The sequence below is a fragment of the Diabrotica virgifera genome, chromosome 4 (genome assembly GCF_917563875.1).
Source record: "Diabrotica virgifera virgifera chromosome 4, PGI_DIABVI_V3a".
Taxonomy (NCBI): domain Eukaryota; kingdom Metazoa; phylum Arthropoda; class Insecta; order Coleoptera; family Chrysomelidae; genus Diabrotica; species Diabrotica virgifera.
In genome coordinates this window covers 220,770,384-220,788,653 of record NC_065446.1, presented here as the reverse complement: position 1 = coordinate 220,788,653, position 18,270 = coordinate 220,770,384, and the positions used below count along the sequence as shown (strand labels likewise).

At 34.0% G+C, this 18,270-nt stretch overlaps 1 protein-coding gene across 1 annotated transcript in view; it reads right to left on the bottom strand.

Annotated features, from left to right (window-relative positions):
• The window catches only part of LOC114326404 (dynein beta chain, ciliary-like), a 328,677-nt gene that overhangs the window by 289,052 nt on the left and 21,355 nt on the right, over positions 1 to 18,270 (bottom strand). The window contains exon 2 of the mRNA XM_028274767.2: positions 4,016 to 4,357. Coding sequence (XP_028130568.2) covers positions 4,016 to 4,357 — 342 coding nt within the window. The remainder of the gene's footprint in view (positions 1 to 4,015; positions 4,358 to 18,270) is intronic.

The following is an 18,270-nucleotide window of genomic DNA, read 5'->3' as shown; positions in this document are numbered from 1 at the left end:
CTGATTTTTCTCCTTTAGCAATCTTAGCACATCTGCCAATCTTACACAATCGAAGGCCTTAGTCAGATCTATTCTTCTTCTTCTTAACGTGCCCTATCAAGTCCCCTTGACGTTGGCGATTAACATGGTGAAACTGTCTCTGTCTCGAGCTATTCTAAATAGGTGTTTTGCTTTCTTTATTCCTGTCCACTCCCGGATATTCTTCAACCAAGAGGCCTGCTTTCTACCAATTCCTCTGCGTCCTTCGATTATACCCATCATAATAAGTTGAAGAATATTATACCGGTCTCCCCTTACTACGTGTCCAAAATAGGCCATCTTTCTATATTTGATATTATCAAGCAGCTCGCGGGTAGCATTTGCTCTCTTAAGGACTGCCACATTTGTCAGCATAGCTGTCCATGTTATTTTCAGTATACGTCTGTGCAGCCACATTTCAAAGGCCTCCAAACGGTTAATGGTGGATATTTTTAATGTCCATGCTTCGACACCAGACAAGAGGACTGACCAAATGTAGCATTTAATCATGCGCTTTCGAAGTTGAAGTTGCAAGGTATCATTACAGAAGAATGACCTCATTTTTAAAAATATCGTGCGGGCTATCTCGATTCTACATTTTATCTCTTTATCTGGATCTAGTTGTTCAGTAATATGGCAACCAAGATATTTAAAACTGGGTACTCCTTGAATTATATGACCATCAACATATAACCGTGAATCTTGATGGGCCAAACGGCTAAATACCATGTATTTTGTTTTTGAACAGTTTATATTTAGGCCAAACTCTCTTCCCACTGTGTCAATGGCATTTAAAAGGTGTTGTAATCCATTTATATCATCACTTAAAATAACTGTGTCGCCTGCATATCTGATTTATTTATCAGAATTCCATTAACTTTCACACCCCATTCCAAATTATGCAGCGCTTCCTTAAATATTCTATCTGAATATAAATTGAATAACAGTGGGGACAGTATACAACCCTGTCTGACACCTCTTTGTATATTGCATATTTCTGTTGATTTTCGATTTATGCAAGCTGTCGCTGTTTGACGCCAGTATAATTTTTCTATGTTTCGTACATCTTGACTATCAACTCCTTTATCCTTTAATATTTTAATTAATTTGTGATGTTGTACCCGATCAAAGGCCTTCTCATAGTCAATAAATACAGCAAAGACATCTTTCCTTTGATCTCGGCATTTCTGCAATAACACATTTAGTGCAAAGAGTGCGTCCCGGGTTCCCAGTCCATTTCTGAAGCCAAATTGTGTTTCATCCTGGCCTTCTTCACATTTATCTCTGATTGTACTGTGAATGATACGTAGAAAGATTTTCAAAGTGTGGCTCATAAGGCTTATCATTTTATAATCGCTACAGTTTTTTGGACGTTGTTTTTTTGGTAGGGTTATGAATTCGGACTTTAACCAATCTTCAGGGATATCACCAGTCGAATAAACATCATTGAAAAGTTTGACTAGTATTCCAATGTTTTCCTCATTTATGAGCTTTCACAGCTCATAAATGAGGAAATTCACCTCATTTATAGCATGTAGTATTTCTAATTTCAGTATTTCTGGTCCTTCACCTTCATCTAAAGTCTCCAGTTCTTCGGGTCTATCATCATTGTACAGTTCATTTATATAATTATACCAGGTAGTTCGAATTTCGTGTTCGTCTATTATCATTTTTCCCGACGAATCGGTTAAAGTATGTGGAGTTTTCTTATGATAAAGACCAGCTACTTCTCTTTTTTAAACATATTAAACGTATCATGTTTTTCATTCAACTTTTCTAATTCCTTGCATTTATCCTCCATCCATTTTTCTTTAGCTACCTTTATCTTTTGTTTAATTAGTTTCTGTTTTTCTTTGTATTCTGTCTTGTTATCTTTCAGTTTTCTTCTCTGCTCCATCAATTCCAGGATTTCATCAGTCATCCATTGTTGTTTTTTGTGCCTCTGCATCGTTGTTGTATATTTTTCCATTACTTTCCAGGTGAGATCTTTAAACGTGTTCCATATTTCTGTATTGTTTTCATTTGTTGAATTCTTTAGCTGATTATTCAGGTCATTTTCTATTAGCGTTTTGTTGGATGCTGATATATGTAATTTTGGTGTTTTGGGGCTTTCTTCGACTTTTTTGAGCTTCACTTGGATGTCAGCTATTAGAGGATTATGGTCTGAACCAATATCTGCACCAGGATATGTCGTTGATCTCTTGACACATCAGATCTATAAAGCACATAAATGAATGTGTATTACATTCAAGTGCTTTCTCAGTAATTTGTCTGGCTATGAATATGGCGTCTATTGTCGACCTATTTTTCCGAAAACCTTGTTGTTCCTCATTAATTGTGTATTCTTTATTTACTTTATTGGCAAATATTTTTGTTAAGAGTTTAAGAGTTGTGCTCAACAAGGTGATGGTACGGCAGTTTCTAGGGTCTCTGCTGTTTCCTCTCTTGTGTATATGTATTGTTATACTCGTCCTCCACTGGTCTGGTACACGCTGGCTACATTATTATTTCTTGAACGAGGATATCTATGTTTCGATTAAGGTTTCTCCTACGTATTTCATGAGTTCATTTGGTATCCCATCGAATCCTGGTGCTTTTCTGTTTTTTAATTTACGTATGTTGTTCCTTATTTCTTCTTTTGTGATTTCTAGTTCTGTGTCTATATTGGATTCGTCTTCATTTCCTGTTTCTTCCTCTTCTTCAGGTATTACAGTATCTTCCTTACATAGTTCTTCTATATAGGCGGTACATTGTTCTGCTTCTATTTTGTTTAAACTTCTATATTCGTTAATGGGTTTTTTCGTATTTTTTAGTATTTGAAATACAAAACAAATTAACCAAATCTTATTTTTGTTGTTTGGTAAAAAATTGAGTTACGTTACTGGGACGACTTTATTGGAAGATAGTTCATTCGATTACATGAAATCAACTTTAACTGAAGGATATCCCTCAGAAAAAATGATAGCATGTGATTTGTCTTTAAAATGACAACATCATACAATGATGACAGTAAAATTCTCGTGTTAGTGATCCGTAGTAAGTCACGACAAAAACACAGGAAAAAACCTTATGATACTATATGGACATGGTAAGTATTTGGTATTATATTTAGTTTACTCTCAAAGTTAACACGAATACTGATTTTATATGTATGTTATTTTAAAATACAGATGATATATCCTGACTTACTAATCATGGTATCTTTTCCTATTTATTTCCCCTTTCAATATGGGGATCCAAATTCTACTCCATTCTGCCGAGGAATTTACATATACTCTTTCAATATAGCTTTGATTCAGTAATTATGTAGCTTCTGCCATATGCCATTTCCTAAGTTGATCAATGGGTTCAACTGAAGACATAGTTTATGTTATTGGTGCTTGAGGTTCCTTATTCCCTATCAGCCATTGCATCGCGTTGTGTCGAAGTTGGAGGCATCCCCGCCTAGTCTGTGTTCCGCGGCGTTTTAAAGCCTAATTTTATGTTAGGAGGGGGCGTGTACGACTCGGATAGATAGACGGCCCGAGTCGTACCCGTAGTCGCTCCGTACCGTTGTACTATAAACTAGCCAATATCTTTGATATCGCACGATTCTTCAACGTGCCTCGTAAGACAGCAGTGCCGTTCACGTCCCGTCCTAAGATAAATCAGCCTTAAAGAGCCCCTGCTCAATTCAGAACTCTTCCGTGCTCGGTCTCAGTTTTCGTGGAGGAAGAGCTCTGAATCAGTAGAGCAACATATGTTTAGTAACGGTTTATTGCCGCAAAGGATATAATAATAAATTTGAAGAGGTAAATAAGGCAGCGAACGATCTACTACTGTGCGCAGGATACTAATTTTAAAACATTTAAAAATAAAAAAGGTTAAAAAAAGTTTTTACGTCACTTTATAACTGTTTATAGCTATTCCTGAAGAGTTTACTTATAAATATTGGATACTGGAGAATGAATTTTGTAGACTTCTAATAACTAACAAGTGCTTTAATAAATATCGTTACCTGTTCCACGGTATTTTTAAAACTTCTGACATGGCTAACGACATCATTGGCCACAACTTTCGGCCATCCTTTTTGATTCTCGACGTTGGACAAGACTGGTACAAAAACTCCGTCCAATAGAATTCCCATCTCTTCTATTGGTCTACCTGCCATGTCGCCGAAACATAAAATGTCACGAAAGTTTTCCATAGTGACTACTTCTTTCTTTTTTCTGATAAAATAGGTAAATTTTTGTTTGACTTGTGGAGTGAAACTCGTTAATGGGGTTAGTTGGCCAGTAAGTGGGATGGTTAAAAGAAGCATCCGCTCTTCCGGGTTGTTTAAGAAGTTCATTATCATTTTCTGAAAATTAAACGATATTATTAAGAACATATAAAATACAACAATTATATAGGATTAAACGACAATTCCTGAAAATTACATTTTATATTTATTTTTGACGTTTCGATTTGAAATTCGGAAATCTTTATAATCAGATTCCTATAGGCCAGCCTTAAGCTTCGATAAGGCAGCTTATGTAGTACTTAGTGTTTCTAATAAGAGGTTTGATGTCATCTTGAGCTGTCGTCCCTGATCATACCAGGACGACTTTAAGAAAAAAAATTGCTAGTGGTAAACAAAAAAATAAATGTGTTTGGTGATTTTAACATGGTCCACAAGGTAAGATAGTACTATAATAATACTAAAATATACGAAATTTTTATCTCGAGTAAGTATGTCATGTTACGTAATATACAGGGTGTCCCATAATTAATTGAACATTAGCTAATAAGTGATAGAAGACATCAAAATACTAAGATTTAACCACAATCGCTTAAATAAAATATGGCTCCTTACTGAGTTACAGGGTGTTTTATTTAAAAATTTAAAAACAATTTTTGCTCAATATTATAAAACTATTCGACAGTTGTCAAAATATTATATTTATATTTATATGAACATCAATATTTATACAAATATTTGCCAAAATATTAGGTTTGTTCTAGCAAACAGTCAAACTAATTAGAAACCGTCAGCAAACAGTTGGTCAGTGAGAGAATACAGTCACCAGTGCTATCCCCTCTACTCGCGCTGGTCCACTATTCGCTAATGGTTTCAAACCGTTTGAAACGGATGCTAGAACAAACCTAATAATATTTAATAGTTATTTATGATATAAGTGTTAAAAGTACACGTTTAAGGCACGCATGTGAAAGTTTGCAGAATGAGCGAAGCGAGTTCTGCAATTCACATGAGTGCCTTAAAAATGTACTTTTTAAAACGCATATCATACAATATTTTTTCTACAAACGTAATTACGGGACAATATCTACAAAAATTTTACTTGAACTTGACTGACATTCCATTTTTATATTTTTTTGGCATTACCCAAACAGCACAGTACGTTTTGAGTACGTACAATTTTGGTACTGTACGTACATGATGTAAAATGTACGTTTTAAGTACGTACACTGGGGTACATACCAGTACGTACAGAAGAGTACGTACTAAGTACGTACTATTACGTCTAAGTATGTACCATGAGAAAGAAGAGCTAAGGCATATTTATTACTTAGACAAGGAAAAAAGAGAGTGCTCTCTTTCCTTGTCTAAGATTTATTATGTCAGGTTATGTTAACCTAACCTAATTTATTTGGTTAGGAACTTTCCTTCCAGCTCGAGTGCTCGAGTACAGTTTTGATGTGATAATTCATTGCAAGACAGTTTCATTTAGATTTTTTTTTACTTATTTTTGGTGTTGGAGCTTAGTGTGGTTTCCTGTTATCTTATTGAGGTGAGTGTTTTTTAACTTATTATAGTCATACTGAAAAATGTATTTTGTGGGCGAGGAAGTTAGATAAATAAAATTAAATAAAAAATAAGTATATTTAAAACAAAACCATTTGGCAAACTTTAAGAGTCATAAGTTTTGCTTGTTTTTGTACTTCAAATATGAATTTTTTTTCATATTGGTGAATAAAAAGGTAATTTTAACAATTAATTCATCATTTAGGTATCTATTTTAAATTTTAGACATGTCATCAAATAGTAAACATTACAAAAATGCTACAAAGCAATTGAAACGATTTAAGCAAACGAATGTGCAAAAAATATCTAGTTTTAATATTTCAGTGAAAAGTGAAATACTAGTTTAGATAATAAAACTATGGATATGACAGACACTAATGATAATTCAATGGCTGTTTTTGAAAATTTAGAACATCATCCATTACCACACTCTCTTTCAGACACACTCTGTTTTGAATATGAGAATATATTATTAGAAGATGAAAAATGTATTAGTGATACTACGGAGGATACTACATAAAAGTCTTACCAGTAGCTTATCAGAATGGTGCTGTAAACATAATATTACACATGTGGCTATTAATGACCTGTTAAATATTTTAAAACCATATCATCCTGAATTATCCCGAGATGCTAGAACTCTGTTACACACTCCAAGGAAAACTATTCTACAACCAATAAACTCAGGTCACTATATTCATTTTGGATTGAGAAATTGTTTGCAAAAACTACTGTCTCAGTATTCTGGAGAAGTCTCTTGATACTGTAGAAATTTTAATTAATATAGATGGTCTTCCACTTTCAAAAAGTTCATCCAGTCAAGTGTATCCGATTTTATGCAGTTTATATCCGAAACAGGGGCCAGTTGATATAGTTGGTATATATCACGGTTATGAGAAACCCAAAGATTCTAATTTATTTTTAGAAAAATTTGTAGAAGATGCCATAGAAATAATTAATAATGGTATGAAATATGAAAGTAGAACTTATTTTATTAAAATTAAAGGTTTTATTTGTGATGCTCCTGCTAAAGCATACATTACATGTACTAAAGGTCATTCTGGTTAGATGTCTTGCGGTAAATGTGACATTGAAGGGGTTTACACTAATAGGATTTGTTTTCCTGACACGAAGAATTTTCATTTGCGCACTGCATAAATTTGACTGTATTTAAACTATATTTGACTGTAATTAAATGCATTATGTAACAAAGATATGTACTATACAGTTAACTATAATTTATTGGGCTTAAAATAAAGCATTTAATTGTACTAGAGGCACATCAGTCTTAAAACAGATTTTTTTAAATTATTGTAAAAAACAACCCACTTCTAAATTTCTAAATATTTAGAGCAGTTGCAAAAATGAATTGATTTTCGGAGACACACAAGGCAGACATACATTTAGCAGTATTATTTATTTATATGGGTGTATTTCCATGGGTTAATTAATGCTTCAGTTGATGATGGTTGTGATAAAATATTCTTTATCAAAAGTACCCAGTTTTATAATTTGATATTCTTTCTTTATAGAAGCTGCAATAAAAAGTCAAAAATGTAGTGATAAGAAGGTGGCGGAGCAAGAAATTGGACGATGGTTGAGGAGAGCCGGGGATCGCTTAAAAACTTTCAAGGAAAAGGAATCAGAATAAAAATTGAATTTATTTATTTTTTAAATAATAAAGATACATTCACCTATATTTACTTTTATTTACATAAATCATCATAAGTGTGTATAGTATGTACATAATATTATGTATATACACTGATGAGCGCGCTAATAACCGGCAACATAGCACAAAAGATGGAAAACATATTAAATTGTGAGATAAAAAGAAATAAAACTAGTAGAGTTGTTAAAATTATTTGTTTCCCACCTTTAGACGTATCAGAGGAGTATGTCAACTAAAACTGTCACTGTGACAGTGGCATTTCTCAAAATCGTCCGATACGTCTCAAGGTGGGAAACAATCAATATAATGTCAATCTACAAGTTACTATTGCTAAATTTAACACCTTCACTAGGTTAATCTCTTTTTATCTCACAACTTAATATGTTTTCCATCTTTTGCGTTATTTTGTCGGTTATTAGTGCGCTCATCACTGTATAGTATGTACTACGTACATACCTTCAATATGTATCTACTAGGTATGTACCTTCAGTACGTACTAGGTACGTACCGTCAGTACGTACTAGGTACGTACCGTCAGTACGTATTAGGTACGTATCTTCAGTACGTACTAGGTACGTACCATAATTTGGAAAACGTACGTCTTATGTACGTATTAAGTACGTACTTCGTACAGCAAAGTAGTACATTGTACGTACTTTATGTCCCATCAGTACGTACTTAGTATGTCTTATGTACGTACTTGTGCTTACTGGGTACATCAAAATTGCCTATACGGTCAATACGAACTGCAGTGCCTTAAAAGTTTTAAAGCACTAGTGCCTGAAAGTAGCATTTTTAACGCTCGTATGGAGTGCTAAAAATTGCATTTTTAACACGGTTGTAGAAAAAATATTTTAATGATTTTAATATTAAAATAAATACATATTATAAAATTAAATTTCACTATACAATGTCCGAATATACCAATGATATAACATATTTATATTTACGTCGCTGAAAAGTACTAACCTAGAAATTACAATTGTCATTTTACCATATCATTAGGGGGAGGGGTAGGGGAGGAAAGTATGCTAAATTTGCAGTTACTCAAGCGTTATGGGGACCTATTGAGTTGTGAAGATTAGGTTCTAAAACCAAAAAAAGTTAAGTAAAGTTTTCCATTTAAGTGGAGACTTTCCATTCTTTAATTTAATTTTCCATTTCCAACAATCGATTTTTCCGATTATAGCGCCATCTATCCATAATTTGAAAAAATGTCTTGAATAAAAGTTACTTATTTTTACGTAAGGAATCCAAGTCTGCAATAAAAAATGAGAGCTCATATTTAAGATTTTAAAGTAACCCCCCACCTCACCTCCGTGGGGGGTCGTGTTTGGTATCATTCGATACCAAAAATATTGAATACGTGTATTTTGCAGTTTTTCGATCTGATGTTCATTTCGCGAAGTGTCACGGGCAGGCCCGGACTGGCCCGCCGGCCCACCGGCCGTCGGGCCGGTGCGCCTTTTGCATTCGTTAGTATCTATCCATAAAAAAATTTAACTGGAAAAAATTTTTTTGCACCTTTACACAAAGATGATGCAGCTAACATTCCCCTAAAAAATATTTTTACTTGCCTCAGTAATCAGAATCCTACATAATGAAGCCAGTCGGTACAACAAAAGACAACTTGTAAGTATCAGGCATCAGAAAATCAAATAGCTTAGCTACGACGGACGGCGCCTTCGAAGACAATTTTTACGATTCGGGCGCCTTTCGTATGTATCAATATCCGTTGTTTATTTTATAATAAATAGCTTGGATGCAACTAGCGGCGCCCTCGAAGACGATTTTTACGATTCGGGCACCTTTCGTAGGTATCAATATCCGCTGTTTTTTTATAATAAATAGCTTGGATGCAACAAGCGGCGCCCTCGAAGACAATTTTTACGATTCGGGCGCCTTTCGTAGATATCAATTTCCGCTGTTTCCATTATAATAAAAAGCTTAGACGCGGCGCCCTCGAAGACAATTTTTTCGATTCAGGCGCCTGTGGTAGGTATCAATCTCTGCTGATTCTATTTTAATAAATAGCTTAGATGCAACAAGCGGCGCCCTCGAAGAAAATTTTTATCGACGCCCTCGAAAACATATAGGTATCAATTTCCGCTGTTTCTTATATAATAGAAATAGTGGATATTTATACCTACGAAAAGCGCACACATTGTAAAAAATGGTCTTCGAGGACACTGCGCTTCGCATCTAAGCTATTTGATTAACTGATATCTGATATAAAGAGTGTTAGATCCCACAATTGGCCTAAATTATACAGATGTATTTTTCTGCGCTCCATAACTACGGTATATGTACTGGATTTTTGCGCCCCAGAATCCTAAATAATGAAGCCAGACAATGAACAAAATACAACTTGTCAACATGTATCAGGTATCAGATAATCAAATAGCTTAGATGCGATGCGTGCCGCCCTCGAAGCCCATTTTTTGCGATTCAGGCGCCTTTCGTAGGTATCAATCCCCGCTGATTCTATTTTAATAAATAGCTTAGATGCAAAGAGCGGCGCCCTCGAAGACAATTTTCACTTCTACATTATACATATAAGATTGTTGCACCCTAGATTGCTACATAATGAAGCCAGTGGGTACAACAAAATTCAACTCGTTCAACTGGTATCAGGCATTCTTTATCTAATCTGCTACCTTTAAAGCTAATCTGATACCTGATAGGAGTTGAACTTTGTTGTACCCTTCTTACTCTAATAAAATTTGTCCTCAGATATTCATGCCGCTCATTCCACCAGTATGGTTGTGTCCTTTCATACCTCCCGTTTGACTTCACATAAGCCAACTGAGATGTCGCTCTTAGACCCTCGATCAACTTACATCCTCGCATCTCGGACCAATCAAGCCAAAAACATCCATAAAAACCTCCTCATTTAAAAGTCTCTTTAGATCGATATCTCTATCTTCCTGTTTCTTCCTTTTGCTCGTTATTTCAAAGTTCACATAGTTATGTAAGCTGAGCGATTCTTCTACCAAAACAGTCTAGCTTATGACCCTGTTTAGAAGTGACGTTGAAACCAGTGAGATGTTCAGAAAGGATTCACTATTAATCTCTCACAAACGTAGGTGCCTTACCGTCATTTAGCAAAGTAATCCCCGTGGCGTGGATCCATTTTGATAGGTTTTTCCCGTTCCCATTAGATCTCCTATGTTTAATGATTCTTTGTCGAGAGACCAACTTTACATTGGACTCCTGAAAGAGGATCACGTCACAACTTTCTCTTCGTGCAAGTGTTTCTGCAACGTCGTGAGCGGTCCTCGCCCTTCCCACATTTATTTGAAGGAACTTCGTATTAGATGTTTTTGTCCGATTCCTGGTCCTAGGTGCTTTCATCCACCCTTTCTTTGTCCCTTGTGGCAGGGTCTCTTTTGAGGCCCCGCTTTTCCAGGATCAGTTTTTTATACTCCCAGAACTGTAAGCTGTCGGCTCTGTGACCGGACTTAACACGTAAGACAGAAAGTCGCCTCACTACTTCAATCTCGTGCCTAGTGCCCCCTTGCCTTATCGGTAGCAGGAGTCCGGTTTGTTTTTTCCCTTGCAGTCGGTTTTACTATGCCCGAAAGGCAGGCATATGAGGTACCGCTGAGGCACATGCAGACTCTCTCGTATCTTGCACGACTTCCGGCCAATGGGTATATGTTCTCTCTTTCCAGTGCCTTCTTGGCTGCGATTCCGACTGTAACGGTTGTATTGCCTTATCCATTTTCCCATAGAGACGACTTTGACGTCGTTAGGCTTCCTGCTCCGGTATACCTCCGAACCACCTTCAGGATTTCTTCCTTTGTGACATCTCCGTCTATATCAAATATTTTCACCTGGTCCTGATAGCTCCGGACATCTTGTACTGTGTTTCCCTCCGTGCGGACCACGATAGTCTTCTTCAGGTGCTCGACTGGTTCTTTTTCTGCCACTTCGAGGTTGAGGTCCCCGCCCCCAGTCTTCTTAGCCCTTTTGACACTAATCCCATCCCTCCTCGTGTCTGCGCTACCCTTGATTAGCAACTCGGCGTAGGATTTTCCACCTCCCTTCACAATCAACTTCTGCGTCCCCGCGTTCGTACTCTTCAGTGAGAGGTGGATGTCCATACCCATGAAGATTACTTTCAGAATCTGCCTTACCTCTACAGCCCCCCATTCTGTGATAATATAATTACTCTGATCTCCAGTGTCTCCATCTCTTCCCTCAATTTCAAAAGAATTGCGAGTAGTCTCTTATCCCATCCCCGTCACCCATTTCTCTACAGGAACCTTGAAAATAGTCTGACGATTTCCCCTGTTCTCTTCCTCCTGACCCTTACTTGTAATTGTGGTCATATCATATATAGTTAAAGGAACTTCACCTCTCCTGGGCTGCATGTACCTCCTGCACATACAGGAGCGTCATTTGAAATTTTGATTGGGGGGCAAGCATTATATATACAATCAAGGGCGGATCCAGGAGAGATTTTCGGAAGGGGCCATGAACTTTTTTTTGAGAGGGGTACCGGATGGTCTGGGGAAAATTTTTAAAAATGAGGGTTATAATAGCTAGTTTTAAGGCACTCTTCACAGACTTTTGAGTGCCATAAAGACATTCCAAACTTATAGTTATTAAAGTACTATTAAAGTCAGGACACATTTCTTCGGATCTAAGTGCAGTTCTTTCAACAAGTTTAATACTATTTTTTCCAGTGCTTCACCTGTCAGGCCTTGTTCTTTCCCTCTTTCTGATTTTAACTAATTATTTTTATGTTCTCATAAGCGTCAATGAACTTGACAAAGTCTTCACCAATGTTGTTATTGTGTATGTATCTCACATTTAGAGAAAAGCTATTCCACGTGTGATCCGTCGGTCATTTCGTCAAACATGACAGAGTAATAATTTGCACTTTGAACCTGATTCATTATTTGTTCAATTATTTCTTCACCACAACATGTTATATGTTATCATTGATTTTGACTGGTGCTACTAATGTATGTTGCTCGGGAAGATGCGGTGGATAGGTGTTGTTTGAGTCTTATCTCCTGATGCGACTTTAATGTTTTCTAAGACTAATGTTTATGTAATTTTTGTAAAAGAAATAATTTTAAATAATACAGGTAAAAAAATATCAAAAAATCACTCGGTTTCCATTAAATATTTAAATATAAATATTGCTCTTTATTGTGCAATATATAGTACTAGCTGACCCGGTGAACTTCGTTGCACCTTAGATAGTGTGTCATAATTAGATAATCTGTCATAATTTTGATTATAGATCAGTTGCTTGAACGTAATGGCTAAAAATCAATTACTCAAAATCAACTGCTCGAAAATGAATTTCTAGACATGAAAATTGATCGAAATGCAATTTCCTCGAATAAAAAAGAAAATTATATGTCCAAATATTTTATGCAAAATTTGTAAGTATAGTCGAATTAAATCCGATAGTTTTAAGGCATTCCAGAAGCCGCTACAGATAAAATGTTTTAACAACTTATTAATCATTCAGAATTAGTCGACACTTATTAAAAGTTAAAATAATTAAGACAATAACTGGACGATAACGATTTAATGAGTGGAAAACAATTAAAAATTATTTTGCACATCATATTTGAGACAGTATTTGGTTGAAAAATCTCATTTTTGCTGGCCAAAAATATATTAATTTGTCTGGATTAAATTACAGTTCTGTTTATCTTAAAAGGGATATGATACTATCAACATTCACACAGTGTTGCCAAACTGGATTTTGTTATTTTGAGTCTAAATTTTCCCAGCGATCTCCGAGGGTACAATACATAAGAAAGATACATAATATGACAAATTATATGATATTCCACGTATACAGTACGTAAATCGTTCAGCTGGACATAGGGAACATACAATATATAGATTTAGATACATAAATACATACATTGTATTATATTGAGATAACTGAGGCAACTGAGTTTTCTCGATGACAATATGGTTGTTAGCATTAAGGGGCATTAACCTCAAAATTTACAAATCATTTCGACTGACACAAATAAACGTCAAAATATGAGAATGTAGTAGGTAGCAAAATATTTTTGGCCTAAGAGAATGGAAAAACTGTTTAGGTTTTAAAGTAAAATAAATTTTATTATTTTAATTCATACCTTAAACTTTAACTACACGCGCTGGCGTATTTTTGTACGCCACATATAAGAATTCTACTACAAATGAATTTAAAAATTTAATTTTTGTCTTTGTTTATTTATCTAACCTATCACTGGAATGTGCTTTACACTGGATTTAGTTTCGTTATAATCGGCATTCTAGGAAGATCGTAATTTACAATTTATTATTTGTTGTTTCCGGTGGTGGATAACATACGCCACAATTATAGTAATACAATTAGTAATCTAAGTACATATTTCAAATGTTTTTTAGTCATTATGGCACAAATATATTTTTCTTTATAAACAATACTTTTTCTCAGGTAAAAAATATCGTTTCAAAAAAATATTATTAGCAATTTTATTTATCATGGAATCAGATTCCAGTTATATATCCCAATTTGCTTACTGAGAAGGAACTCCAAGTATCCGCTGACGCCGAGTAAGGTTTATAACAAACAAATAAGTGTAATTTTTCAAAAAAAAAACAAATCCGCTGTTTTAAGTATATTTTCTTGTTGCGTATAAAGAACGCCAAGCGTGTAGTTATGTTATATTTTGATGTGCGGGTAGTTAAAGGTTAAAATTCTAAATATTAATTAATTATCACAATAACAAAAAATATTATCAATTATTTAATACATGCAATAGTGTACATGATATTTTTCGTTAGTTCATCTACTAAACATAAATAAACTGGATGGTTTGCACACGCGAAAGCAAGATTTTTTGAAAATTCGTAAAATTAAAAAATTCATATTTTATCCAATTTGAGTCCAAAAGTTAATCTGTTGCAGTTTTCTTTTATGAAATTTCCCATTCGTTCTTCTTCTGTGCTCAGAATTTTGCTACGGCTTACGGTTCGCTATTTCGGAAACGGACTGCGCTAGAGAAGAAAAAATAGCAGCGTTTTGTTCGGAATTTCCCAAATTTCATGAAAATCGGTCAATTCGTTTCGGAGGAGTATGGCAACAAACTAACAAAGTGTAACTAACATAACTCGACTTTCTTTATATATATATATATATATATATATATATATATATATATATATATATATATATATATATATATATAGATGTAAAATATTTAAATGGCTATTAAAAAATAACGGTTGAAGATAAAAAAGTGAAAATTTAGGATTGTATGTATCTTTTGCTTCTACATCATACAAAATTAAGAAAAAACGGTTTGTCAAAAAATTTAAAAAATATATCAGGGGGGGCAAGCCCCTTTATGACGTACGGGCATGAATTCAGAGTTATACCTATTCCCAGTCCGGTAGAATACACTTGTAAAATTTCATAACAATCTGATGAGCCGTTCTCGAGTTATTATCAGTGTAACTAACATAACTCGACTTTCTTTTATATATATATATATATATATATATATATATATATATATATAGATGTAAAATATTTAAATGGCTATTAAAAAATAACGGTTGAAAATAAAAAGTGAAAATTTAGGATTGTATGTATCTTTTGCTTCTACATCATACAAAATTAAGAAAAAACGGTTTGTCAAAAAATTAAAAAAATATATCAGGGGGGGCAAGCCCCCTTATGACGTACGGGCATGAATTCAGAGTTATGCCTATTCCCAGTCCGGTAGAATACACGTGTAAAATTTCATAACAATCTGATGAGCCGTTCTCGAGTTATTATCAGTGTAACTAACATAACTCGACTTTCTTTTATATATATAGATGTAAAATATTTAAATGGCTATTAAAAAATAACGGTTGAAGATAAAAAAGTGAAAATTTAGGATTGTATGTATCTTTTGCTTCTACATCATACAAAATTAAGAAAAAACGGTTTGTCAAAAAATTTAAAAAATATATCAGGGGGGCAAGCCCCTTTATGACGTACGGGCATGAATTCAGAGTTATGCCTATTCCCAGTCCGGTAGAATACACTTGTAAAATTTCATAACAATCTGATGAGCCGTTCTCGAGTTATTATCAGTGTAACTAACATAACTCGACTTTCTTTTATATATATAGATATTCATGTACAAGAAAAAAGAAGTTATAATGAGACATTTCAAAAATAATCGTAAAAAATGTAAAAAATAATATTTTTTTATTTTAGGTATTATATTATAATATATAATATAATCAAGTACATTCAAATGGGAAATAAGCCACAATTTTACCTAAAAATGATTTTATTAACGTTTCGACGTCCAAGTCGGGTGTCGTTGTCAAAATACAAAATAATTATTTTGTATTTTGACAACGACACCCAACTTGGGCGTCGAAACGTTAATAAAATCATTTTTAGGTAAAATTGTGGCTTATTTCCCATTTGAATGTACTTGATTATAAAAATGCCACAAGAAAATAGCTTCAGAACAACAATATAATATAATATTATATATAGTATATATTATATAATATATAATATATTATATAATAATATTTTTTTATTTTTATATTATATGATAAAAAATCGTTAGAAGTATAAAAGCTTGAAAAACCATAATCTCTTTAAAAAAAGTCGTACAACGTTACACAGTAGACCATTTTAAAGGTAATTGATTTCTATTCCTATTACGTGTACCATTGCATATACCTAAAGTTACGTAGAAAAAAACTACAGAACAATATTTGCGAAATAACAAGGAAAATTGCCCAAAATTGCTGTGAGTGGCGAACTTTGAAAAATCATATCTCGAAAACTATAAATCCTAATTAGGTACCTCTTCTAAACAACATTTTAAAGAAGAAATGTGTAGGTTTTTTTTCTATAAAGCAATATCTATATCTATATCCTCGTGGACAAAAGTTATAGGACAAAAAACAAAATTTCATTCTTTTGGGTTTCTTTGTGCTTTTTCTTTTGAATATATTTTTGTAAAAATAAGTATTATTAACTTTAGAAAGTAATATTTAGATAGTAAATTTAACCAGGAACACTTTTTATGTAGATATGTTTGTACCAAAAGTGCATAGAACTCACCCTAATGTAACCTGTGCCCAGGGACTAATTCACCCATTTCTCAAAAACGCACCCCTTTAAATGGTAGCACTCCGCGGTTTTTTCATATATAGATGTCCATTGACCATATGAAATAATAAAACCCCGTTAACGTTGTAGTTCCTTTTAGCTATCTTATTTTGAATATAATCAATAGCCTATAAGTTCAATGTATAATAATCACAGAGGTATGTTTTTTCTGTCACTTCCAACTGTAAGGCGTTAGAGAGAATTCGCTAATCTGTGACGCACTGAAAAAAGGATTTGGGATGATCTGTAGGTAGTTTCAGTTGATCAGGGATTTGCAAAAATGCTTTGACTGTATCTTCAATGTCGAAGTTTTCAGCGGATTTTTCTAATTGCTCGGCAAAAACATTGGCTTTGTCCTCATTACTTTTCAGTGATCATCTGGAATACGTATAGGAGGGTTTCTAAATTGAGGCCTTTTTTAATTTTGTTACGTCTTTCCATAAGTTATAGACAGTAGGTTCTGATGCTGTTAAGTTCCTAAGATATTTTAAATTTCATTGTTTTTGTCAATATTTAATAAGGGTTCTTTAAAATCAAGGGCACATATATAACCAAAATGTGCGATATGTGGTATGGAAAAAATTAATTAGTGAACCAAAAATAATAAAAGTAATAAGAAGGACTAAAGAAACAATTCAAGTTTTTACATATACATACATAATCGATGATCCTCTTATACCGTAAGGTGTCGAGTTGTCTTCTTTACTCGTTATTATCTGCGAAGTTATGCCACTTTTTCGGTCCCTAGCTAATTCTTTGGCTTCCTGCCACGATTTTCCTCTCTTCTGCAATATTTCCATCACACTTGTATTCCACGTTTTCCTTGGTCGGCCTCTCCTGTTTTTCCCTATCGGCCTCGCTTCCCATGTCATTTTAACCTGACTGCCATCGTTCATTCTAAATAAGTACCCAGCCCATTTTAATTTCTTTTCAGGGATTTTTTCCTTTAATGATTTTACTTTTAATTCTCTTCTAATATCTTCGCTACGTCTTTTATCGCTTCTCCTAGCTCCCACGACTCTTTTTAAATACCTCATTTCGGCGGCTTGCAATATCTTTTCTTGTTTGTCGTTCAATACCCAATTCTCTGCTCCATATGTAGTGATAGGTACGTAAATTGTTTTAAATATTTTCATTTTGCTTTTCCTGGTTATTTCTTTTTTATTTAAGAAGTTTTTATACAGCGAATGATATGTTCTTGTGGCTGCTTTTATCCTATTTCCAATTTCGTCTTCTTGTGTCCCCTTCTTATTTAAAATTATTCCAAGGTATTTAAATATATCTACCTGTTCTATTTTTTGTCTTGGATTTCAATATTTAGCTTAACATCTTTCTTGGATATTGCAATTATTTTTGTTTTTTCTATATTAATTATTAGATTTTAATTTTTTAATTCTGCCTCCCAGATTCTTATGTTCTCCTCCAGAGCTCTTTCAGTTCTTACCACAATAACAATATCATCTGCAAATACACAGGCTTCGATTTTTATTTGTTGTAGGTTTCTGTATCCTATGGTATATTTTTTTGTTTTTGGCCAGCACTTTTTAATTACTTCATCTATTACACACAAAAACAGTACGGGGCTCAATACCCCTCCTTGTCTGACTCCGTCGTTATTCGTAAATTTGCTGGAAATAAGATTACCTGTTCTTACTTGAT